The 21,666-nt window shown below is 47.5% G+C and overlaps 1 protein-coding gene across 17 annotated transcripts in view; it reads left to right on the forward strand.

Annotated features, from left to right (window-relative positions):
- Nucleotides 1-21,666, forward strand: part of Kif13a (kinesin family member 13A) — a 182,378-nt gene that overhangs the window by 117,320 nt on the left and 43,392 nt on the right. For 12 of the 17 annotated variants that reach the window (XM_087590885.1, XM_087590887.1, XM_087590888.1 and 9 more), the window contains 11 exon segments: nt 676-786; nt 2,220-2,354; nt 4,600-4,730; nt 6,271-6,357; nt 6,456-6,622; nt 11,775-11,988; nt 12,991-13,153; nt 14,897-15,037; nt 15,698-15,847; nt 18,897-19,058; nt 21,467-21,640. In XM_087590885.1, coding sequence (XP_087447011.1) covers nt 676-786; nt 2,220-2,354; nt 4,600-4,730; nt 6,271-6,357; nt 6,456-6,622; nt 11,775-11,988; nt 12,991-13,153; nt 14,897-15,037; nt 15,698-15,847; nt 18,897-19,058; nt 21,467-21,640 — 1,635 coding nt within the window. 17 annotated transcript variants of the gene reach the window in all.

Consider the following 21,666-nt stretch of genomic DNA (forward strand, 5'->3'; position numbering starts at 1 on the left):
GTCGGTCACATGGTCTTCCAAAGGGAAATCCTAAGAACAGTGCGTGGTGGGGTTTGTTTTGGTTTGTTTTAATTAACATTGTAGATTGTTTCCACAAGGCTTTCAGAGACGCCAGGCATCCTTTCCCTCAGTCTTGGAGGTTGGGTCTTGTTGATAGAAAGGTTCCCAAGTGGTTCCGGTGGCTACAAGATATTTATGGTTGACGTTATTGACTTCTGTGTTATTGACAAATAAATAAATGTGCTTAAATAACCTTTTTCCTGGATTGAGATATTTCAGAGATAAACTTCAGCATTTTTTAGTCTTTATTCATTTTTTTTCTCCATATACTGGCTTTCTTTTTTTTTTTTTTTTCTTTTTTTTTTTTTGCCTCTTCTTTAAAGAGGAGCTAAGCAACCATGTCCTCCTCTTCCATTTACTTTGAGGAGCGGAAGTCCAAGCCCACGCTGGCAGGGTGTGACTTACTGCTTTCGAGAGACTATTACCACTGGCCAAGAAAGGACATAAGGATGCCGAGATGGAGCTCATATCTACTTAGCATCCTTGTGGCTGTGTACAGAATGTGCAGGGCCCTCCGTTCGACCTCCAGTACCACAGACAAGGAGACCATTATGTATGTTCCGTACAGAGTGCCGGAGCGACTGTGAAAGTTGACGTCTCTGGTTTATTTTAAAGGCCATGAAGGCCCCCGAGCTGAAGGAGAAGCTGGAAGAGTCTGAGAAGCTGATAAAGGAGCTCACAGTGACGTGGGAAGAGAAGCTGAGGAAAACGGAAGAGATCGCACAGGTGGGCTCATGAGTTAGCCTCCTTCCGCCTGGTGTCTCCTCAGGACGAACACCTGCCTCCTCCAAAACCCTCCATCGCTGCGCTTCTCAACCTTCCTGACGCTGCGGCCCTTCAGTACAGTTCCTTGTGCTGTGGTGACCCCTGACCATAAAATCATTTTGGTCGCTACCTCATAACTGTAGTTTGGCTACCATTGTGAATCACGACCTGATATCCGATAGGCAGGATGCCTGACTATATGAGCCCTGTGAAAGGGTCCTTCCACCCTCCGAGGGTCGACAGCTGACGCCTCAGGGCCTTGTTCTGTGTACCCAGCTCGTTTTAAAGCACCAGCCTCAGGTCTTTGAGCAGTCTGTGTAGGGGCCTGTGTGATGTTCTGCTGGGACACGAAATTGAAGAAGCAAGGCTAGCGGGGAATCTTTCCTCCTTTCTGCTCCTCATAGGAACAAAAATCCACATTGTGATGGGGCGGGGAGGGTGGGGTTGTTGGTTTGTTTTGGTTTCGGTTTTGGTTTAGATCTCTTGGCATTGAAAGCCCCTCCGTTTGGCAGGGATTTTTAAAACACACCACACAGTAGGTTTTCCACCATGTGCTTCTCCGTACTTATTGGAAGGTACTGTATGGTCAGTCACTGAAATGGACTGCAGCAAGGGCAGTGAAGCCAGAGCGTGCCCGGGGTCACTCCACCCCTCCACACTGTACATTTCACGAGCAGGGCTCCCGCTTGTCTCCTCTCACAAGAGCGTGTGTTTTTGCGAGCAGCAGCCAGCTTCGTTTTAGTAGCTGCTATGTTCCCAGCCATAGATCAGTTCCCTCCACAGTCTACACTCACTGTGTAAGTCTCACATGGACAGACGGATTCAACGTCTGTCTTTACAGGGTCTCCACCTGCTCCTCCAGCTCCAGCTCCCACTGTTTTCCCCATTTGCTTGGAGTTCTTTGCCCCCGAAATCGTCCTCTGTGGACAGAGTCTCCCCGAAATCGTCCTCTGTGCAGAGTCTACCTGCTTCCCAGCAACCACTTTTTAAACAATCTTGCTTCTTGCTGCGATACTCATCCCAATGCTCCAAGAATTGTCTCACACATTCTCAGCCCGTTCTTCTCTCCCAGTCCGTCATGATGGCCATCCCAGGACACCATACGGCCCTTCCTAGCCCGCCATGGCACACCATTGCTCTCCTTCGTTCTGGTTTAGTGGTCTTGTCCTCCCTCCCAGACTTGTCCGCTTCTACAAGCCGACACCATGTGATTCACCCGAGGTGCCCTGTGACACTGTCATGCCCTGCACTGCGGCCCTTAGTAAACTTAGTGGAGCCGGGCAGAATGTGTCATCTCCCTGGCGTTGTCCCCAGAAGCAGTGACTTACTCTTTCCATGGTTACGTCTTGTGAACAGAACAACAAAGCCTCTCTCCTGTCTGTTTCCGTGACCAGGAGAGGCAGCGGCAGCTGGAGAGCATGGGGATCTCCCTGGAGACCTCTGGCATCAAGGTGGGGGATGACAAGTGCTACCTCGTCAACCTGAATGCAGACCCTGCCCTCAACGAGCTTCTGGTTTACTATTTAAAGGTGAGAAGGTGTATGAGAACAGACGACTGGCATCATCCCAACTGAACCTGGATGCCCCGCCCTGGGATTTCTGTTTTTGTGTCTGGCATCGCCCTCGATAGCAGTAAGACCATGATGGTGCAGCCCCTCCCCACTGATCATAAGAAACAGCCTTTGTTTCACCCATACCCTTGAGGACAGGCTACAGAGGGGACAATTCAGGGTTACCCATTGGAGAAGGACCCCAATGTCAGGTCACCAAGTTCTGAGGTGTCTGGGGTCCAACCACAGTGGTTCTGAGAGGCCCTGGAGAATCTTCATTGTAACTCTAGGAAGATAGCAGGTCCCACACAAGCCTAAAGTGACCCTAGAGCAAAGCTCCAAGTCTATCTTAGTTCTGACCCCATTATCTGGAAAAGATGTTTATCCTATGGTCACCCTTCAGAATGGCCTTTTAGCATTGGCACTGGTGCCTTAGTGTACACTTACCATGCTGGGAGCAGCTCCATAGTGATTTCCTAATGCCCTACCATTAGATTCCATGTGCATTCCCTTTGTCCCCCGACAACCCAGGGGGGTTTCTCTGTGTAACAAACTCTGGCTGTCCTAGGCTTGCTTTCCAGACTAGGCTGGCCTCGAACTCCCAGAGATCCGCTTGCCTCTACCTCAGAATGCTGGGATTAAAGGCTCGTGCCACTGTGCCCAGCCCCACGTGCATTCTTTAAAAGTATCAAAGACTCCAGTGCACTTTTATGTGCCTAGGTTGTAGCTATCCGTGTGTGTGGCGTTAAAACTGGAGGAGACGCTGTAAGGCAAACACACAGGCGTCATCACTGATCCGATGCCTGCAAAAGCCCTCCCATTCATGCCTGATAAAATGAGAACGCCCGATAGAACACCTTTTGTTTGTCCTAAAATAGTGTTGACAGCATGGTCTCCTAAAGGGTCAAGAGATGCCAGGGGTTCTTTGGCTATTGTAGAACCACTGGACAATTTTACTAAGCAAGAAATGGGACACCAGAGCCGGGCGTGGTAGTGTATATCTGTAATCTCAGTATTTGGCCGGAGTAGGTGTCTTAGTTAGGGTTTGACTGCTGGAGCAGACACCATGACCAGGGCAACTCTTATACGGACAACATTTATTTGGGGCTGGCTTACAGGTTCAGAGGTTCAGTCCATTATCATCAAGACAGGAACATGGCAGCGTCCAGGCAGGCATGGTGCAGGAGGAGCTGAGAGTTCTACATCTTCATCTGAAGGCTGCTAGCAGAAGACTGACTTCCAGGAAGCTAGGACTAGGGTATTAAAGCCTACACCCACAGTGACACACCTACTCCAACAAGGCCACACCTCCAAAGAGTGCCACCCCACGGGGCCAAGCACACACACGTCATCATCAGTAGGCCAGAGAGATTGGGAGTTCAGGCTCATCTTCCACTATGTAGCAAGATCGGGGCTGGCACGAGTTTTCCTTTTCTTTCTTGCCTGCCCCTTAAGAGTTAAAAGAGTTCCTAGTCACAGTGAGTACCGGGCCCACCTAATTGAGTTTTGCTAAGTCAACTGCAGCACTGTCAGTCCCAACCTGGTCAGTTGTCACTGGGGGTGGGGTGTCATTGACTGCTATCAGCACCAACCCCAATCGCAGATGCCCCACCTCGCTGCCTTCCTCCTCAGTTTACCCGACTGAGGCTTAGGAGGAAATGGCATACAGGTACCCACTTCAAATAGTAAATATTCAATCCAGAATGAGAATTCGGTGTCTGCTACTGCTAAACCCAATTTTCTTACGTTTTAAAATAATGCCTAATCACCGTTGATACAGGAACAGGTGTTGGTAGAGTTTAAACATTTTTAAAAATTGTTTCAAGGTAAGCTTTTAGCTTAAAAAATATTGTTATGTGCTTGTCTGTCTGTCTGTCTATCTCTCCCTATCTATCTATCTATCTATCTATCTATCTATCTATCTATCTATCTATCTATCTATCTATCTATCTATAGAAGGCATGCACATGTCACAGAGTGTGAATAGAGGTCAGAGAATGATTTTCTAACACCACATAGGCCCTGGGGATTGAACTCAGGTCATTAGGCTTGGTGATGAACTCTGTCCTTCAATGAGACATCTCGCCAGCCCACCCTTGGCCTTTGATGTTCCTGATTTCCAGTGCGATTAATTTCATACTCCTGATTTATCCCATGTGCTTACAAGCATTTCTGTCTAAGTCTCTTGTGAACTTGGTTTCCCATCTTCAATTGTATGTTCTAGGATCACACGCGGGTGGGTGCTGATACCTCTCAGGACATCCAGCTCTTTGGAATAGGGATTCAGCCCGAGCACTGTGAGATCGACATCGCAACGGATGGAGATATCACTCTCACGCCCAAAGAAAACGCAAGGTAGGAGGCGGCTGTGGAGGCTGCACTAGGTATCCTAGAGGATTTACTCTCTGGTCACAGAGGGTGTATTAGTTACCATTACCATTGCCTTAACCAGAAACAAACAAAACCAAATAAATAAAAATTCAAAAACAAAAACCAAGGGAAGGGTATATTTTGGCTCGTGATTTTAGAGTATGGTCCATATTGGCTAGGAAGTTGTGGTGGCAGGCTTGGCTGGTGGGGTGGTGAAGAATCTGTGAGGGGTTGAAGCAGCCCCAGCACTGTCCCGTGACTTCGGAAAGCCAGAAATCTAGACACTGGGTAGCTTTATCGCCCAAGGTCCGCCCCCAGTGACTCACTTCCTCCAGTGAGGCTCCGCCTCCCAAATCCCACAACCCTTGGACACAGCGCCACCCAGTGGGAAGCACGTGTTCTAGCACATGACCTGTGGAGGCTTTGCATATTGAAATCATAGCAGCATGGTTACTTTGAGGACGAACAGAGAGCCCTTTTTAGCGCTATTACAGCAAAGCCTCAGAAGTCGAGGTTAAAGTACTACACCGAAGTGTATATGTTTTCATGAATCAATTTCAAAAGTTCAGGCGTCAGAGTCCTGTGAAGCCCAGAACTTTACTAGTGAGAGATTGTATGAGAATGTAACTTAAAGTAAATATCATTTCCACCACATTTTGTCATCAGATTTCCCTGAGCATCCTTTAAGGTTTTTACTTTTAACTAACTACCTTCCCACATCCATATTTTGTTTATAAATTGCCAGCAAACTTATTTTTAATGAGCTGTTGAATATATGTATTTTAGGTTTTGTGGTGCTTTAATATGTGAGCGTGTGTGTGTCTGTGTGTCGTCTGTGTGTGTGTCTGTGTGTATCTGTGTCATTGTGTGTCTGTGTCATTGTGTGTCTGTGTGTCTGTGTCACTGTATATGCGTCCATGTCTGTGTCTATGTCTGCGTGTATGCCTATGTCTGTGTGTCTGTTTCTACATCTGTGTGTGCCTATGTCTATGTGTCTGTGTCTATGTCTATGTCTATGTCTGCGTGTGTGTCTGTGTGATCCGGAGTGAAGATCAGAGGACAGCCGCACATGTGACACCCTTCCCCTTCCACCTTGTTTGAGGTGGAGTCTCTTGTCCAGCACTGCATAGGCAGCACTGGCCGGCCTGGGCGCCTTCAGGGGTTCTGTGTCTGCCTTCCTTGTCTCCCTGGGAACGTTGACTACAGTTGTGCTACTACTCCAGCTTAACGTGGGTTCTGGGGATCTGAATTCAGGTCCTCACACTAGCTTTGCCTAATGAGTCATCTCCCCAGCCCTGGTTTGTAAATGTTATGGAATGCTTTCCCTCTTCATTAGAAGCACACAGAGTTGGGGATCCCTCTTTGAGGGGACCTGGCAGGCCCTGGCTCACGGCTGAGACGGTTGCTGTCACTCTTTCAAATGTCTCCCAGAATACACCCATTAGGAGACCATTCCCTGTCACCTCTTTGAGTCTTGAGGCTACCGTCTTCTCTCCAACTGGCGCCTTCCTTTGTGTCCCTCCAGGTCCTGTGTAAATGGCACCCTGGTCTGCAGCGTGACCCAGCTGTGGCATGGTGACAGGATCTTATGGGGAAACAACCACTTTTTCAGGTAACAGCTTCATGCTCTCTAGCATTTTTTATTTCCATTTTTTTCCCCTGATATGTATACATCAAGCTGATATTATCCAATGATGGAAACCTCCACAGAATTAACTTGCCTAAGAGGAAACGGCGGGACTGGCTGAAAGACTTTGAGAAAGAAACCAGCGCCACGGAGCATGATCTAGACGCTGCGAGTGAGGCCTCCTCAGAACCAGACTACAACTACGAGTTCGCACAGATGGAGGTCATCATGAAAACACTGAACAGCAATGGTAAGACATCGGCTCCTTTGTAGGTCAGTCCCCGAGGGACACTGGTATAGAAGCAGAGCCATCCCAAAGCTTAGACATGGCCAGTCCTTTATTTACTGAGAGGCCATCATCAGCAAAGAGTACCATCAAGACTGCAGAGAAAACTCAGGTGGAACCAGGGAGTATGCAGATGGCCCCCTTTTGGGGACTTCTTGTCCCCAAAGCCAGTTATAATAACATCTCCATGGTCACAGAGCATTTACTGAATGGATCTGACAAAGTTTTTTGTTTTTTGTTTTTTGTTTTTTTTTTTTTTATCAAATTTTCCACCATTGGTCTTGTCATTTCTGGGAGAATGAAAAAGTCGCTGAAAAAATACGGATCCAGGAATTTTGAATATAAAAAGGAAGCATTTACTATGGGCTCACTTGGAAACTACTTCCTAAGAGACTTACTTAACCGACAGGCTCAAAGACCTTTGGTAAAAACGATGTTTAAAGTGAACTGTTCTTTAGGTCGTTTACCTGCATAGGACAATGCCTACCTCACTCTACCAATCGCCCCCGAGGGTTGCATGCCCTGATGCAGCCATATGAGCTGGTGGCCTTGGTGTCCTCAGAATTCCGTCTCCCGCTAGGTGGCTTCCCGATCGTAAGCCTGTCTGCCTGGTGGTCGTCCCCGTGGTGGTCCTATTTGAAGATCCTCTTCCCCCTCCTGTGGTTTCAGACGAAGCTGGTTCACCAACACTGGGAGAGAGGTTCTTAACTGCTGCTTTAGCATTCGGGAACCTGGCTGGCTTCCACCAGGGCCGCTGGGGGATGGTGTGTGCTTCGAGCTTTGGCCAGGTCTAACAGGGCAGTACTGAGGTGAAGCAAAGGTTTTCTGCCTGACAGAACTGCTTCTTGACCGTGACTGAGGAATGTTTTCTTCCCCAAAATGATACCTGAACCCCATTCCAGTTCTGGTACCTTCCAGCTGTCCTGTTCCTTATAAGCCCAGCTGCACAGGAGAGCGTCTTTGTGTTAACTGCTGCTGTGACTAATGGCTTCATTCCTGCAGAGACCATGGCACTTTTAAATGTAACCTCTGTTCTCTCTGTAATCACTGAGACCTCTAGAGTAAGTTCTGACCTAAAACCCAGCTCATCTGCCTGTAGTCATAAAAGAGGAAGCTGGGGAAATAGCTCTGCAAGTTAAAAGCTTGCTCTGCAAGCCCGAGGGCCAACATTCTGGTCCTCAGAACCCACGGCACCCCACCTGTCATCCAGCATGGGGGAGTGGAAACAGGATCCCTGGAACAAGCTGCCTAGCTGGATCTGAGGACTTGGTGAGCTCTGGGTTCCAGGGAGAGACCTACATTAATACATAATATAGCAAAGGTACTTGATGTTAGCCTTAGGCCTCTACGTGCATGCACGCACATGTGCACCCACACACCCCTCTGAACATTCATGCACCCATAGACCCATCCGTGCATATCAAAAATGAAAATAAAGTAGAAGAAAGTCTAGCGCAGAGCAACGACACCTCTTTCCCACGTGGAAATCAAACACTACCAACCTTTCCCCAAGTTCTTCTGAAGCCAGCTCTAAAATAAAGACTGTTAGGGACCAGCCAAGGTTATGGGCCGGTTTCTCACATCTAGGATTAGGAACTTCTTTTTCTCCTGCAGATGGACTCTCTTCACATCCCGGTGGGAGTCATTTCTAATGCTCTTGCCGATGCCCTCTACCAGCACCCGTAGGACCTATTTTATTTTATTTTATTTACTAAAAATAAGAGGTACTTCCTTCTAGAACCGTTTTCGAATGACCGTAACTTGGAGACACATGTTTAGGTTGCCTTAAATCCCATATTTCAAATGGAAGTTTTATCATTTTACGAAACAGAGGAAGTCATACATCAAGGGACGTTTTAAACACGTCAGTGGGTACATGAGAGAGGCGGGTATGGCCAGATGGGACAAGCTTTTCTATAAGCCCGAGATGCTATCCGTGATATTCTTAGATTTGGGGTTGGCGAAAGCTAGTGGTCTGTTACGTTAATGATTCGAAATGGTTTTTATCTGTTAGTCACAGGATGTTAGCTCAGACACAGGTGGGCAAGGGTGGGCCCTTCCAGAGGGCTAGCACTAACCTAAGACCTGCACCATTGCAGTCTCTCCACGGTCCTGAAATCAGCCAGTCTCCGTAGACACAGCTTCTTTACAAGAGTCCTTATTTACAGAACCTGCTGCTGGTCATGCAGTGCATTTTGTGCGCGCGGGGGAGGGGGGAGCAGGGGAGCATGTATTATTTATTAAATATTATAATGTCCCTTGGGGCTAGAAATCTCATTCCTAGGATCTGATATAGATGAGGCTGGGTAGTGGGCAGGACTGCAGTGTTTGGGAGAGAGAAAAAGCCATTAAGAAAGAAACTTCTGGGTCATATCAAAGCTGCCAGCCATGTTAGAATCTATTCTTAAAAGAGGCTGTGTAGGGTAGCAAAGGCATCAAACTGATTGACAGGAGAGAGAAATAAATATCATCAAAGATTTCCCAGGCTGGGGAAGACAGCTTAGTCAGGACTTTCCTTCCAATTATAAAGACCTGAGTTCAGTCTCTAGCGCTCGCATTTAAAGGAAGAGCAGCCTGTATCCGTAAGCCTAGCACCGGAGACACAAAGAAGGATCCTGCGGCTTGATGGGTGGCCGGCCTAGACTCACTGATGAGCTAGCGAGAAACCCGGGGGTGGGGGCGGGGGGGGGGTGAGACGTCTAAGCAGGTCAGGGTACTTGGTACTAAGCCTGACAACCTGAATCGGATCCCCAGAACATACATGGTGGAAGGAAAAGGCCAACCACAGCAAGTTGTCTCCTACTCTGTAGACACGCCACAGCATGCGTGCTCGTGTACACACAAAATGAATAAATGTTTCTGAACATGCCTGAGGGATAATGCTTAAGAATTGCCTCTGGCCTACCACATGCACACACACCCACATGCATCCCACCTCACAAACATGTGTACATGCATGTGTGGATAGACACTCACTGTAAAGAAAAAGATCAAAAGAAAATTTAAAGAAATGTAAGCAGGGCTGTGTCTGATGAACCCCGGGAGGGGACCCGGATGTCTGGCTCGGGAGGCTCAAGCACAGGACTAAGTTGCTGCCCTCTCTGTATCTGCATCTTGGTCTGTGGCCCCAGTTTGTGCTGTGTCACTTTGGCTGCTGGTGCGGCTGTAAGCAGCCTGCCCTACAGCCTTTTTGACATGGAACCCGGGTTGAGATCCTGCTGTATCGGCCACTAGGGTCACATGTGTTTCTGCAACATGGAAAGCAGGAGTGTGGATTAAATACATTTTTCAGGACCTGGGCAGTAAAAGTCAACGGCAGGCTTTGCTTAGCATGAGCAAGGCCCAAGGTTCCATCCCCAGCGTGCCATTCGGGGTTTTGTCACAAAACCCCTCGAGGCAGTGTCTCAGTGATGAAAACTGATGCTGCTTTGAGGCGGGGGATGGATTTTAGAGTAATCTGGCTGTCTGTTTTGAAGGCCCCTGTTCTTTGATGAGTGCCCATAGGAGAGACTTTCAGGATAAGAGCATTGTATCGATTGTTCATCAAGTCGATGTCCACCCGTCCATCCGTCTGTCCGTCCATCTGCCACCCCCACCCCCAGTTGACTTCCAGCTTCCAGTCAGAGCTCAAAATCTGGTGCCGTCCTTGGTCATCTATATGGTTGTTCTGAGCCCCAGTTTCCACAACATTAAAATGGAGATGCTATCCCCCACGGGGAAGGAGGCGTTGGCTGCAGGGTTCTTCTTGCATGGGGAGTCAGTCTGGTCCCTGCACTCGCGATTCAGCCAGTAGAGTCGCCGTTGGCATGGCAGCTGTCGTTCTGAATTAAAACAACTCACAGCATCTTGCAATTACATGGAACCGCTCTGTTTTGCTTTGTTTTATTAACTTTATTCTTAAGGCCGGTGTGTTCCCTTCTCTTGCGTGCTAATAGAGAAGTGTGCTGCTCACCTATATCATATAAACTGACATGGGGTATTTGGGAAAGTCTTTGTGGACAGCCATAATTAGGTGATGAAGAAACTTCTGAAGTACTTTCCCCATTTTTTTCCCTGGGAATTAAGCTGAGAACTGAAGAGTAGGACGGTCGCACAGGTTATCAGGGATGCCGGGAGATGCTCACAGGGATGGAGAGGTCGCCCTTCCTCCTATGGTTGTCAAGTGGGCTGACTCTTCGCAGGCTGCTCCCTTAGGTTGTGACTTGGTTCCTGTGCCATTGTCTGGATCTGGCATCCGGCTCATTGGTCATCACCACACTAGGGGCCCTGCACAGCCACTTGGCTCCTCAGAGCCAGGTCCCTCCTGTACCACAGCTATCCATAGAGGTGCTAAGGGCTCAGTTGTCTGTACCTGTTTGTTCCTGGACCACTAAATGGCCAAAGGGATAGTTTTTCCTCTCCCTCTCCCCTCCCTCCTCATTCCTCTCTCTCTCCCCCTCCCTTCCTAACTCCTTTCTTCCTTCCTTTCTTTCCTTTCCTTTCTTTCTTTCTCTTTCCTCCCTCCCTCCCTCCTTCTTTCCTTCCTTCCTTCCTTCCTTCCTTCCTTCCTTCCTTCCTTCCTCCCTCCCTTCCTTCCTTTCTGTTAATTGCCCTCTTAGGAATTAACACCTGAGAATTTCCACCCCCTGTACCTAGTCAATATTTTCAAAGGTATTTCCTCCCCGTCTAGGGAAATTCAAGATTAAGGAAGTCCCCGGTGAGCAAGCAGAAGCCTGTTAAATTTGTTAAATGAGTGTAAAAGTCGTGTGCTGTAAAGATCAACTCTCTATGCTCCTAGTCCTGTGTCAGCCTGGGCTTCACAATGGTTTGACATCCAGTCCCTCCCCATCAAATGCCAGGAGGTTTATGACACAGACGGGTTAGCATGAAGGTATACTCAGCCTGCTGAAGAAGGTAACAGTGGAAACTGTGGTTATGGTTGGCTGAAGTGTTACCCAAAAGCAAACCAGGAGGATTTCCCCTGTGAGCCCTCAGGCCTGTCACAGAAAGCAGAGGACCAGGCCAGATTCTGAGGCAGGACAGGCTTCTTCCTGGAAGAAGCCTAGAAAGATACCCGTGTAGACTCCTGTCTTTATCGGCTGCTTACAACCCCTTGCCTCTTCTCTTGGCTCACCAGATCCAGTTCAAAATGTGGTTCAGGTCCTGGAAAAGCAGTACCTGGAAGAGAAGAGGACGGCCCTGGAGGAGCAGCGGCTCATGTATGAGCGAGAGCTAGAGCAGCTCCGTCAGCAGCTCTCTCCCGAGAGGCAGCCGCCCAGCAGCGCCTCCGATCGCCTGGCCTACAGCAGCCAGACAGCCCAGCAGAAAGTGACCCAGTGGGCTGAGGAGAGGTAAGAATAGGGACAGACCCAGAGTCGGGAATGAGGGCTACAGGGCTGGAGAGGCCTGTGAAGGGAAGGCAGACCTGGGAAAAGAAGACTGGTGACCCGGATCTAGTTTGGCTGTTGGTGTTTTGTGTCAGAGATATTACCCAGCCTTAGTAGTTGGCAGTGACAGAAGTGTGAGTGATTCCTTAACAACAGTCTGGAGGTGCGGACAGAAAGCAGGGAGGCTTGTTACTGAGCTGATGTCTTTGCTTTTTCTTTCAGAAGGAGGTTTTGGTGCTTGAAGCCAGAACTTTCCCCCTGCTAGATATGCCCGCTGCCACTAAGAGCACCCCTAGTTCCAGGGGTGTAGGCTGGTGGCTTAGCAGAAACAGAAAGCTGGAAAGGAAAGGAAAGGAAAGGAAAGGAAAGGAAAGGAAAGGAAAGGAAAGGAAAGGAAAGGAAAGGAAATTTGGAAGCCCGGGAGCAAGCTGTTTTGTTGAATCTAGAAGTGACTTATAGAGGAGCTAAAAGAATTGAATCTAATCATTAGGTTGAGCATGTGTGAGCCAACAAGCAGGGCATGTGAGAGTGACCAGGGATGCTTGGAAGGCATGAGGACTATGGGAGGGAGGGAGGGAGGGAAGAAAGGAGGGAGGAAGGGAAGAACAAAAGACTGTGGTAGCCCTGGCTGGTCTGGAACTGGCTATGAAAACCAGGCTGGCCTTGAACTCACACAGATCCGCCTGCCTTAGCTGCTCACATCCTAGAGTTAAAGACATGTACCTCAATACCCAGTGCCTGGGTTTGTGACTTTGTTTGTTTAACACCAGTCCTCAGCTACAGATCTTGTCCCCAACTGTAGTTCTCAACGGGTGACCTCTCTGTGCATTGGAGAGAAAAACATCCTGAAGTAGTTCTGTACTTGTCGATCATATTGGTTATGGTTTTCTGATGGTCCCGCCCACTGAGGAAGGAACGGAACTCTGGTTTACTCCGCCCGCATGTGCTTTCTTTTCTTCAACACAGGGATGAACTCTTTCGGCAGAGCTTGGCCAAGCTTCGAGAGCAGCTGGTGAAAGCCAACACTTTGGTGAGGGAAGCCAACTTCCTGGCTGAGGAGATGGGCAAACTCACTGACTACCAAGTGACTCTTCAGATCCCTGCGGCCAACCTCAGTGCCAACAGGAAGGTAGGCGCAGCCCTAGGGAGGGGGACAGCTTGATGTAGGCTAGTAAGTGCTGCGAGCTAGAATCTAGAAGTCACCTCTGTGAGCAGGGCCTGAGGGGAACCAGACGGTTGTCTCTGTAAGCCTTCGGGTATAAACCCCATGGGTAAGTGTGCTGGGTAAACGCCCTTAGAAAGGACAGAAGCAGAAGGCGGGGGGGGGCGGGGTGGTGATGTGCTTTTAACCCCCGCTCTCAGGAGGGAGAGGCAGGCAGATCTCTGAGTTTGAGGCTTGCCTACAGAGGGAGTTCCAGGACAGCCAGAGCTGCACAGAGAAACTCTGTCTTGAGAAAAAGGAAAAGGAAAGATAAAAGCAGAATTTGGCTGCCGAAGGACTTTCTGATTTAACCGCTTTCCTGAAAAGAGTGAAACTAGGGTCTCAGAAGATAGCTTAGCTCACAAGCTTGATGACCTGGGTTCAATTCCCAGGTCCCACGTAAGAACGGAACGAGACAACTCCACAGAGTTGTCCTCTGACCCCCACGGGCTCACAGTGCTCACCCACACCCACGCATCCACGGAAATATAGAAGTTTCAAAAGAGTGAAGTTAGGCATACATGTGTGTTTATGCGTGTATATACATATATGTGTAAGTAATGCCTGCTCTCCTTCATGCAAACACCCCTTCTGCAATGGGGTCTGTGTGTGTATTTGGTTGTCCTGCCTTTCTATGAGAGACTCTCTGAGAAGGGACAAACATCTGAAACTTGCTGTCACACACACAGAACTCCTTGTAGCCATACAGAAGTCTATTATTACAATATAAAGGAATTTTACCGTAAGAGAGAGACCTGGAAGAAAATAAATTTTTATCCCAGCAAATTAAAAGAGACATTGTGTGTGGGAGTGGAGAGAGAGGGCTCCCTCAGGTAACCACTTACTGCTCCACCAGAGGACCCAAGTTTGGTTCCTAGCATACACATGGTGGCTCACCATTATCTGGAACTCCAGTCCCAGGGGATCCAAAATCCTCTTCTGGCTCTGAGAGCATCAGGGACACATGTGCACATACATGCACGCAGGCAAAACACACATACACATAAAGTCTTTTTTAAAAAAATGTAAGCGAGTTAGGGAGTATCTTATCGGTCTTTGGAGTTCTAAGTCCACAGACATAGGCATGTCTACATACGAGGATCCTATTAGAGTCCCTCTCTTCTCTAAGACTGATTGATTGATGATTGGTCGAGACAGGGTCTCACAATCCCATGCTGCCCTCAGACTTACTGTGTAGCTAAGGATGACCTTGGGCCTCCAATTCTCCTGTCTTTAACCCCCAAAGGCTGTCATTACCGGCATGCATTGTCACATCTGTTTTAGGTGGTGGTGGGGGTATAACCCAGGGCTTTGTGTTAGATAAGCACTCTGTCAATGGAGCCACCTCCTGGTTGCATCTGTGTAACAGAAACTTGAAGTACTCTTGTAATTGGTTTATAGAATGTGATAAATCTGTGTCATGAATTCCCATGTTGCTATTGAAAAGCAAGATTATGAATAATATCCAAATGAAAGGAATTGATTGTGAGGTATGTATATATAGATGTATAGGTACATAGATATATGTAGAAAAGAAAGACCAGAATATTCCCTAGGTGGTAAAGTTTTACCAGCTTTTGTAACCTTACAACCTCACCCTTATACATACTGCCTTTAACCATGACGGGGAATGTCGGGACCATGTCCGCTTTGTTCTCCATCACGATACAGAGAGGAGCGATTGTCAGTGAGCCCGCCATCCAGGCCAGGAGGAAAGGAAAGAGCACCCAGGTCTGGACCATCGAGAAGCTGGAAAATAAGTTAATTGATATGAGAGACCTTTACCAAGAATGGAAAGAAAATGTCCCCAAGGTAAGAGAAACAGAGCGTGGAGGAGATTTGGCCGTATTAAAACCACAGGTGTAATGGTTTGGTCATTTACACTAGGGAGATAAAGTGTGATCTTGAAGGTCCAATCGCACGTGATTCAGTCAGGTGGATGCACAATCCGGGAAAGCCCGGCGGGTCTTAGTTTGCTTTGTTCTCGTTGCCTCTCAAGGGAAATGAGGAAAGTCGCTCTGAGCATGCGCAGTCGCTCCACACCTTCAGTCCTGGAAAATTAGGCCGAAGCCAGTGTGGAGTTCCTCTTCGTCCCCATCTGCGCATGTGTCCCTGACTGTGCTCAGGGCTAGGTAGATTTCTAATTGTAATTGTAGCGAATGTAATGTTTAGTTTTGTTTTTAGCATTTGACGTTGGTAATGAAAAGGAAAATTTGGTGAAGGAAGGAGTTGGTGCAAGTGACAGGGCATGGCATGAAACAAGCTGCAGGCGTGGGGTGAGTGGAGCTGGGGCCCCTCTGCAGGAGCAGCCCCTAGCAAACACGCCCCGCTTGTGTGCTGGGTCTTTGTGGGTACGATTCTGATTTTAGTTGTTTATTTTTATGAATGCTTCCTCTAGTTTGAAGTAACATGATTTAAGTAGATGCGTTGTTCCCTGACCTCTCTCACCCAGTGACCTATTATTCTTCTCAGGCTAAGAGGCTCTGTGGGAAACGAGGTGACCCTTTTTATGAAGCTCAGGAGAATCACAACCTCATCGGTGTGGCTAACGTGTTTTTGGAATGTCTCTTCTGTGATGTGAAGCTTCAATATGCAGTACCCATTATCAGCCAGCAGGGGGAGGTAAGCCAGCTCCTAGACATTGACAAGATAGGAAATTTTGTTTTCATCTCTGCCTTGAGAAAGATCAAGAAGGGGTGTATGTGTGTTTTATCCCTCTTAATAGCTGGTCTTAATATAAATTATCAGTCAGGATTAAGCCATGGTCTTAAAAGATAACACATTTCATATTTGTGGTTCATAATCTTTTTCTGTTTTCATCAAATAAGAAATATTTTTGATAATAAATTTTGCTCTTTCCGCCATATTAATTTTTCTTCTAAAAACCAACTCCACTACTAGCCATCCAGACCAGTTCCTTCCTAGCCTGTAGATACCCTCTTCAAGGTATTAGATCCAGGAGTAGTGGTGTGTTCATTTGACCCCAGCACTCAGGAGACAGAGGCAGATTATTCTGAAGTTCTAAGTAACCAAGCAGCCTAAATACCCTTTGTTAGTTCCCTTCAGGCAGTCACATTTCAACAGTGTGGGTGGTTTATTTGCTCTTTGAGGGCCTCGGACATGTTAGAAAACATTCACGTGAAAACTTTCACTTTTCCCTAGGTCCATTTTTACTCTGACAACCTTATTATTTGACTATACTGTGCCTACGGAAAGACTCAAATAAAATGAAAATTATCCAGTATCCCTCAGACCAACACCGTAATAAGATTCCCTTCTAGTCTCTGTACATTTACAAAGCATTTGAACCAAACCAACCCTGCAAAGCGACCCCATTTTTTTCCCATTTCATATTCTGAAGCGGCCGTTTTGCTATGTCATAGCAATGTCCTCTTCAGTTTATTGCTTCCCAACCTAATTATAATGGAAACCTAACTTACCTCTAGCTTTTGGGTATTCAGTTGCTTGGACTATCTGCTGTCTCAGTGAGCACTATTTGGCTCTTATCGTGTTAGCGACAGTTTCCTAAGAGTGCCCAGGCGCCTGTCTATTTAAGCTTGTGATGCGTTCCAGCATACGGCCCTCCAGAAAGAGTCCCTTTTCTTTGTATTCCTTGGCAGCACAGGGGAAGATATCATCTTGTGGTTCCCCCTGCTACAGTGTAGGATTTTCCCCAGAACCCACTGGCTGTTTGCTGGTCTTCTGCATTCTGGAGTCTTAGACGCCATCTTCTATGGGTAGAGGCATAAAAGCTGTGTGTCTCACATTCAAACTTCTTCCCAGCTTGTCAACTGATGTTTTTCCTATTCGGCCACAATCCTTAACTTCCTGGTCTGTCTTACACAACATACAAACTTGAACTCCAGAGTTATTCCTTTGGGGTTCTTGGAATAAGGTATGGTTTAAAAAGAGAAGCTGGGAATAGACCTGGGTTCCCGGGGTGCGTGAGTGTGTGAGTGCAGGAGCTGAGAGCTTCCTGAATAAGTCTGCTCCAGTGACCACCAATGCTTCTCTCATGCTAAAAATACAACTTGAGTGACCAGTGGAGCCAGTGGCCGAGGCCCTTGTTTAGGGCCTCTTAATCTAGAGTCCCTGGCAAGCTCTGGGTATCTGAAATTATATCACAAATGTCCTGGGGGGCCCATAGATGGCTCAGCAGGGTAAAAGCGCTTGGCCTTGCAAGCCTATTGACCTGAGTTCAGTCTCCAGTGGAAAGAGGAAAAGGACCTCTAAATGTTTGCCTCTGACCATCACATGTGTCCTGTGGCATGCATACACCTGTACACACACACACACACACACACACACACACACACACACACACACAGAGACAAGCATCGTATGAAGCACTGCACTGTGGTTTCTCCACTCTCCTTACCCTCAGTACCTTCTACCTTGTATCTCGCTGGTCAGATAGCATCAGCTAATTTCTCTAGATCCTTAGCCCCGGTGCCAGTTGCCACGTGGAAGTCTGAGCATTAAACATAACTCTTAGCCTGGGGTGATGGCTTATCCCTGTAATTCTAGTATTCAGAAGCTGAGGCAGAAAGATTGTGCCTTTGAGCACCCTGAGCCATCTCCAAGAGAAGGAAGGACTACCACCATACTGGACCTGCTATAGTGAAACGCTACCACGATCAGAAATCTAATGGCCTTACAAGAACAGTTACTTAGGGGTAGGGGGGAGATGCCCTTCTTTGGACACCAGTGCTCAAGGACATAGGCCCGCACATATACACATAACTGAACAGTAAGTTGAACAAAGAATCGTAACCCAGAGCAGAGAATGGGGAGACGTGCCTATCGTCGAAGCAGGCTGAAGCAGGAGGATTCTACAGTGAGGTCAGCCTGGGCTATGTAGCGAGACCCTGTCTAGATGAATCAAAACCTCACAAAACGCAAACAAAAGAACTACTTTCCCATACCCATCTGAACTTTGTTCGTATGATCCCTTCCAGAATAAGTACCTGTTACCAACCCACGAGCCCGTTTTTATGCGGCTCCTTGTTACATGCCACCCTTCTTCCTTGAGCCAGGGACCATGTCTGCCTAGTGTACTGTCGGAAGTGCAGTGCTTGGCACAGTTTCTGCCCCCATCCAATGTTTCCCTGTGAACACTTGCTGTGCGCATGGGCACACACTTATCCTATGACACCCGACCCCTACACCTTTCTTGTTAAGTCTACTGCACCATCTTGTTATTGGCTCTCATTTCTTGCTCTCTTTCTGCACTTAACCATGAGTTCGCTGGCAGGAGAGCCCACTCCTCGGTGCCCCAGGAGGCTAGATCCCGGTTGGAGTGAACAGATTACCCAAGCACGAGTAACTCTGTAAACAAACATAAAACTGAACGTCGCAGTAGAATATGATGGCTCCCTTGAAGCTGCTCCTCGCCTGAGCTGAGGGAAATGGATACACCTAAGAGAGTTCTAGAAAGAAGGTTGGGAGGGGACAAATTAGGTTCAGAGTAAGGAAAGAAGGTTGCAAGGGCCTGGGCTTGCCTGGCTCTGGGAGGGTGGGTTTGGGGTCTCCCTCCTGGAAGTGGCTTAGGAGGGAGGGTCTCACACTGCCGGAGATGGTGAGCCAGGGCTGTCGAGTGAATTTCTGTCTCAGGCGAGTGGTGCCCAGGGTATTCCTTTGAACTCTGAAATGCTCCTGTTCCTTGACCCAGGTTGCCGGGCGTCTCCACGTGGAGGTGATGCGTGTTACAGGAACTGTTCCAGAGCGCGTGTCGGAGGATGACTCTTCCGAGAACTCCAGTGAGAGTGGGAGTCTTGAAGTGGTGGACAGCAGTGGGGAAGTCATCCACCGGGTCAAAAAACTGACGTGCCGGGTGAGAGGATGGGTGGTTGGGCCTCAGGTAGCTGGGTGAGAAGGCAGTGATCCAGGTTCACGTAGCTGGGTGAGAGGACAGTGATAGGGGCTCAGGTAGTCGGATAAGAGGGCAGTGATTGGGGCTTACATAGCCAGGTGAAGAACTGTGATCATCAGGGCTCAGGTAGCCAGGCAAGAGGGTGGTGATCAGGGCTCAGGTAGCCAGGTGAGAGGGCGGTGTCCAGGGCTCAGGTAGCTGAGTGAGAGGGCAGTGACCCAGGCTCAGGTAGCTGGATGAGAGGGCCATGATCCAAGTTCACAAAGCAGGGTAAGAGAACAGTGATCAGGACTCATGTAGCTGGGTGAGGGGGCAGTGGCTGGGGCTCTCGCAGCCTGGTGAGAAGGCAGTGATTGGGGTTTACATAGCTGGGTGAGGGGACAGTGATCAGGTCTCTCATAGACCCTGGCAGTGCCAAGAGATACACATGAAGTTTAATGAAGTTTCATCTAGCACAATGGAAGTTAAACTGTCTGACAGGAGATGTGACTGTGAGCTGCACTTTTTCTAGGATTCTCTCGTGACAATTGTTTGAAATTCCCCCTAAAGGTGTACTCTTTGCATTTAGTATCCAGACAAAAAGTGATTTCATGATGCCCTCTACATACCCAAATCCACTCAAGTCCTATATACCCCATGTTTGCATGTATTCTATACACATGCTTCTACATACTTTAAATAATCACCAATAGAATAACATGTAATGTGGTACAAGTGTGATGTGTTTGTTCTATCACGGTCTTCTTTGTTTTTTAAGATTTTATGTAGTTCTGGCTATCCTGAAATTCACTATGTAGACCATGCTTGCCTCTAATTCAACAGAGATCTGCCTGCTTCTGCCTCCTGAACACTGGAATTAAAGCTGCTCACCACCACACCCAGCACCAGTTGGTTCTAATTTTCTATCTGACACAGCCTAGAGTCACCTGATAGAGAAATTGCATTGGTCAAATTGTCTAGTGGGCCTTTCGGTGGGAGATTGTCTTAGTTGTTAATTAATATAAGAGAGCCCAGCCCACTGTGGGAGACACCATTCCCTAGGCAGGATGTTCTGAGCTGTATAAGAAAGCTAGCCAAGGGGCTGGGGATTTAGCTCAGTGGTAGAGCGCTTACCTAGGAAGCGCAAGGCCCTGGGTTCGGTCCCCAGCTCCGAAAAAAAGAACCAAAAAAAAAACAAAAAAACAAAAAGAAAGCTAGCCAAGCATGAGCCAGCTAGCCAGCAACACTCTTCCATGGTTTCTCCTTCAACTTCCTGCCTGGACTTCCCTCAGTGACAGTCTATGTCCGATAAGCTGAAATTAACCCTTTCTTCCCCTGAGTTGCTTTTGGTTATGGTTTTTACCACATCCACAGAAAGCAAACTATAAGTTGCTTAGAGAATGTCAAGATAAAGTCTACACGCTGTCACAACAATGTAGTTGTCTTGGGTGTATCTGGTCTGTTGGTTAAACCACACACATCAAATCTACAAATATAGAAGGCCATGTATGTGGCAGCATGGAGAATTTATTAGTGAGTTTTGTTTTTTTCTACTAAAAGTCAAATCTATATCAGAAACTGAGTCATAAGTTTTTTTTCTTATGAACTTTATATTTTGTCATTAGAAAACTGTGGTACAGGTCTTGTTCTTGATGGAACACTTAGGCTGGTGAGGAAAAGAGGCTTACTGCCTGGCCCAAGAACCCAAGTTCCATCCCTAGAACCTACACGATCAAAGGAAGGCATCAACTCCCATAGGTCCTCCACGCATGGCACGTGTGTGCACATGCCAAGGCACACACCTGTGCGCTCACAAATACAATAAAAAAATATACTTTTTCCTACAATTTGAAGATGGGTCCAGGCACTAGACGTGATGGTACAAGCCTTTCGTCCAAGCACTCAAATGACAGAATTGGGCAGATATCTAGGAGCTAAGCCCTCCGTAGTTTATAGTTTTAAAAAAGGGTAGGCAGGGAATACAGCTAGGTCTGTGTGAGGCTCTAAGTTCTCTGATGATAGATAGATAGATAGATAGATAGATAGATAGATAGATAGATAGATAGATAGAGGGATAGATAGATAGATGATAGATTAAAAATAGAAGATAGATGATAAACATAGATAAATAGATAGATAGAAAGATAGATGATAGATGATATAGAAGATGGATAGAAATATGGAAGATAGATAGGTAGATAGATAATAGATCAATCACAATGAATAGTCTCAAATATTTCCAAGTGATGACTCAATTATATAACTCTGGCTGTCCTGGTACTGATCTCCCTGATTCGATCCCCTCTTAGAGGTGACTGAACTATGGACAGATACATACCTCGGTGTTTCTTTTTATGAGAAGTATAATTTACTGTTTTAAATCTCTTCAGGTGATAATTAAAGAGGCAACGGGGCTACCCATAAGCCTCTCGAATTTCGTCTTCTGTCAGTACACGTTCTGGGACCAGTATGAGTCTACAGTGGCTGCCCCGGTGGTGGACCCGGACGTGCCGTCCCCTCAGTCTAAGGATGCCCAGTACACAGTGACCTTCTCTCACTGTAAGGTACGGATGAAATCACCAAGTGAGGT

Source organism: Rattus norvegicus, chromosome 17 (genome assembly GCF_021556685.1).
Source record: "Rattus norvegicus strain SHRSP/BbbUtx chromosome 17, alternate assembly SHRSP_T2T, whole genome shotgun sequence".
Classification (NCBI taxonomy): domain Eukaryota; kingdom Metazoa; phylum Chordata; class Mammalia; order Rodentia; family Muridae; genus Rattus; species Rattus norvegicus.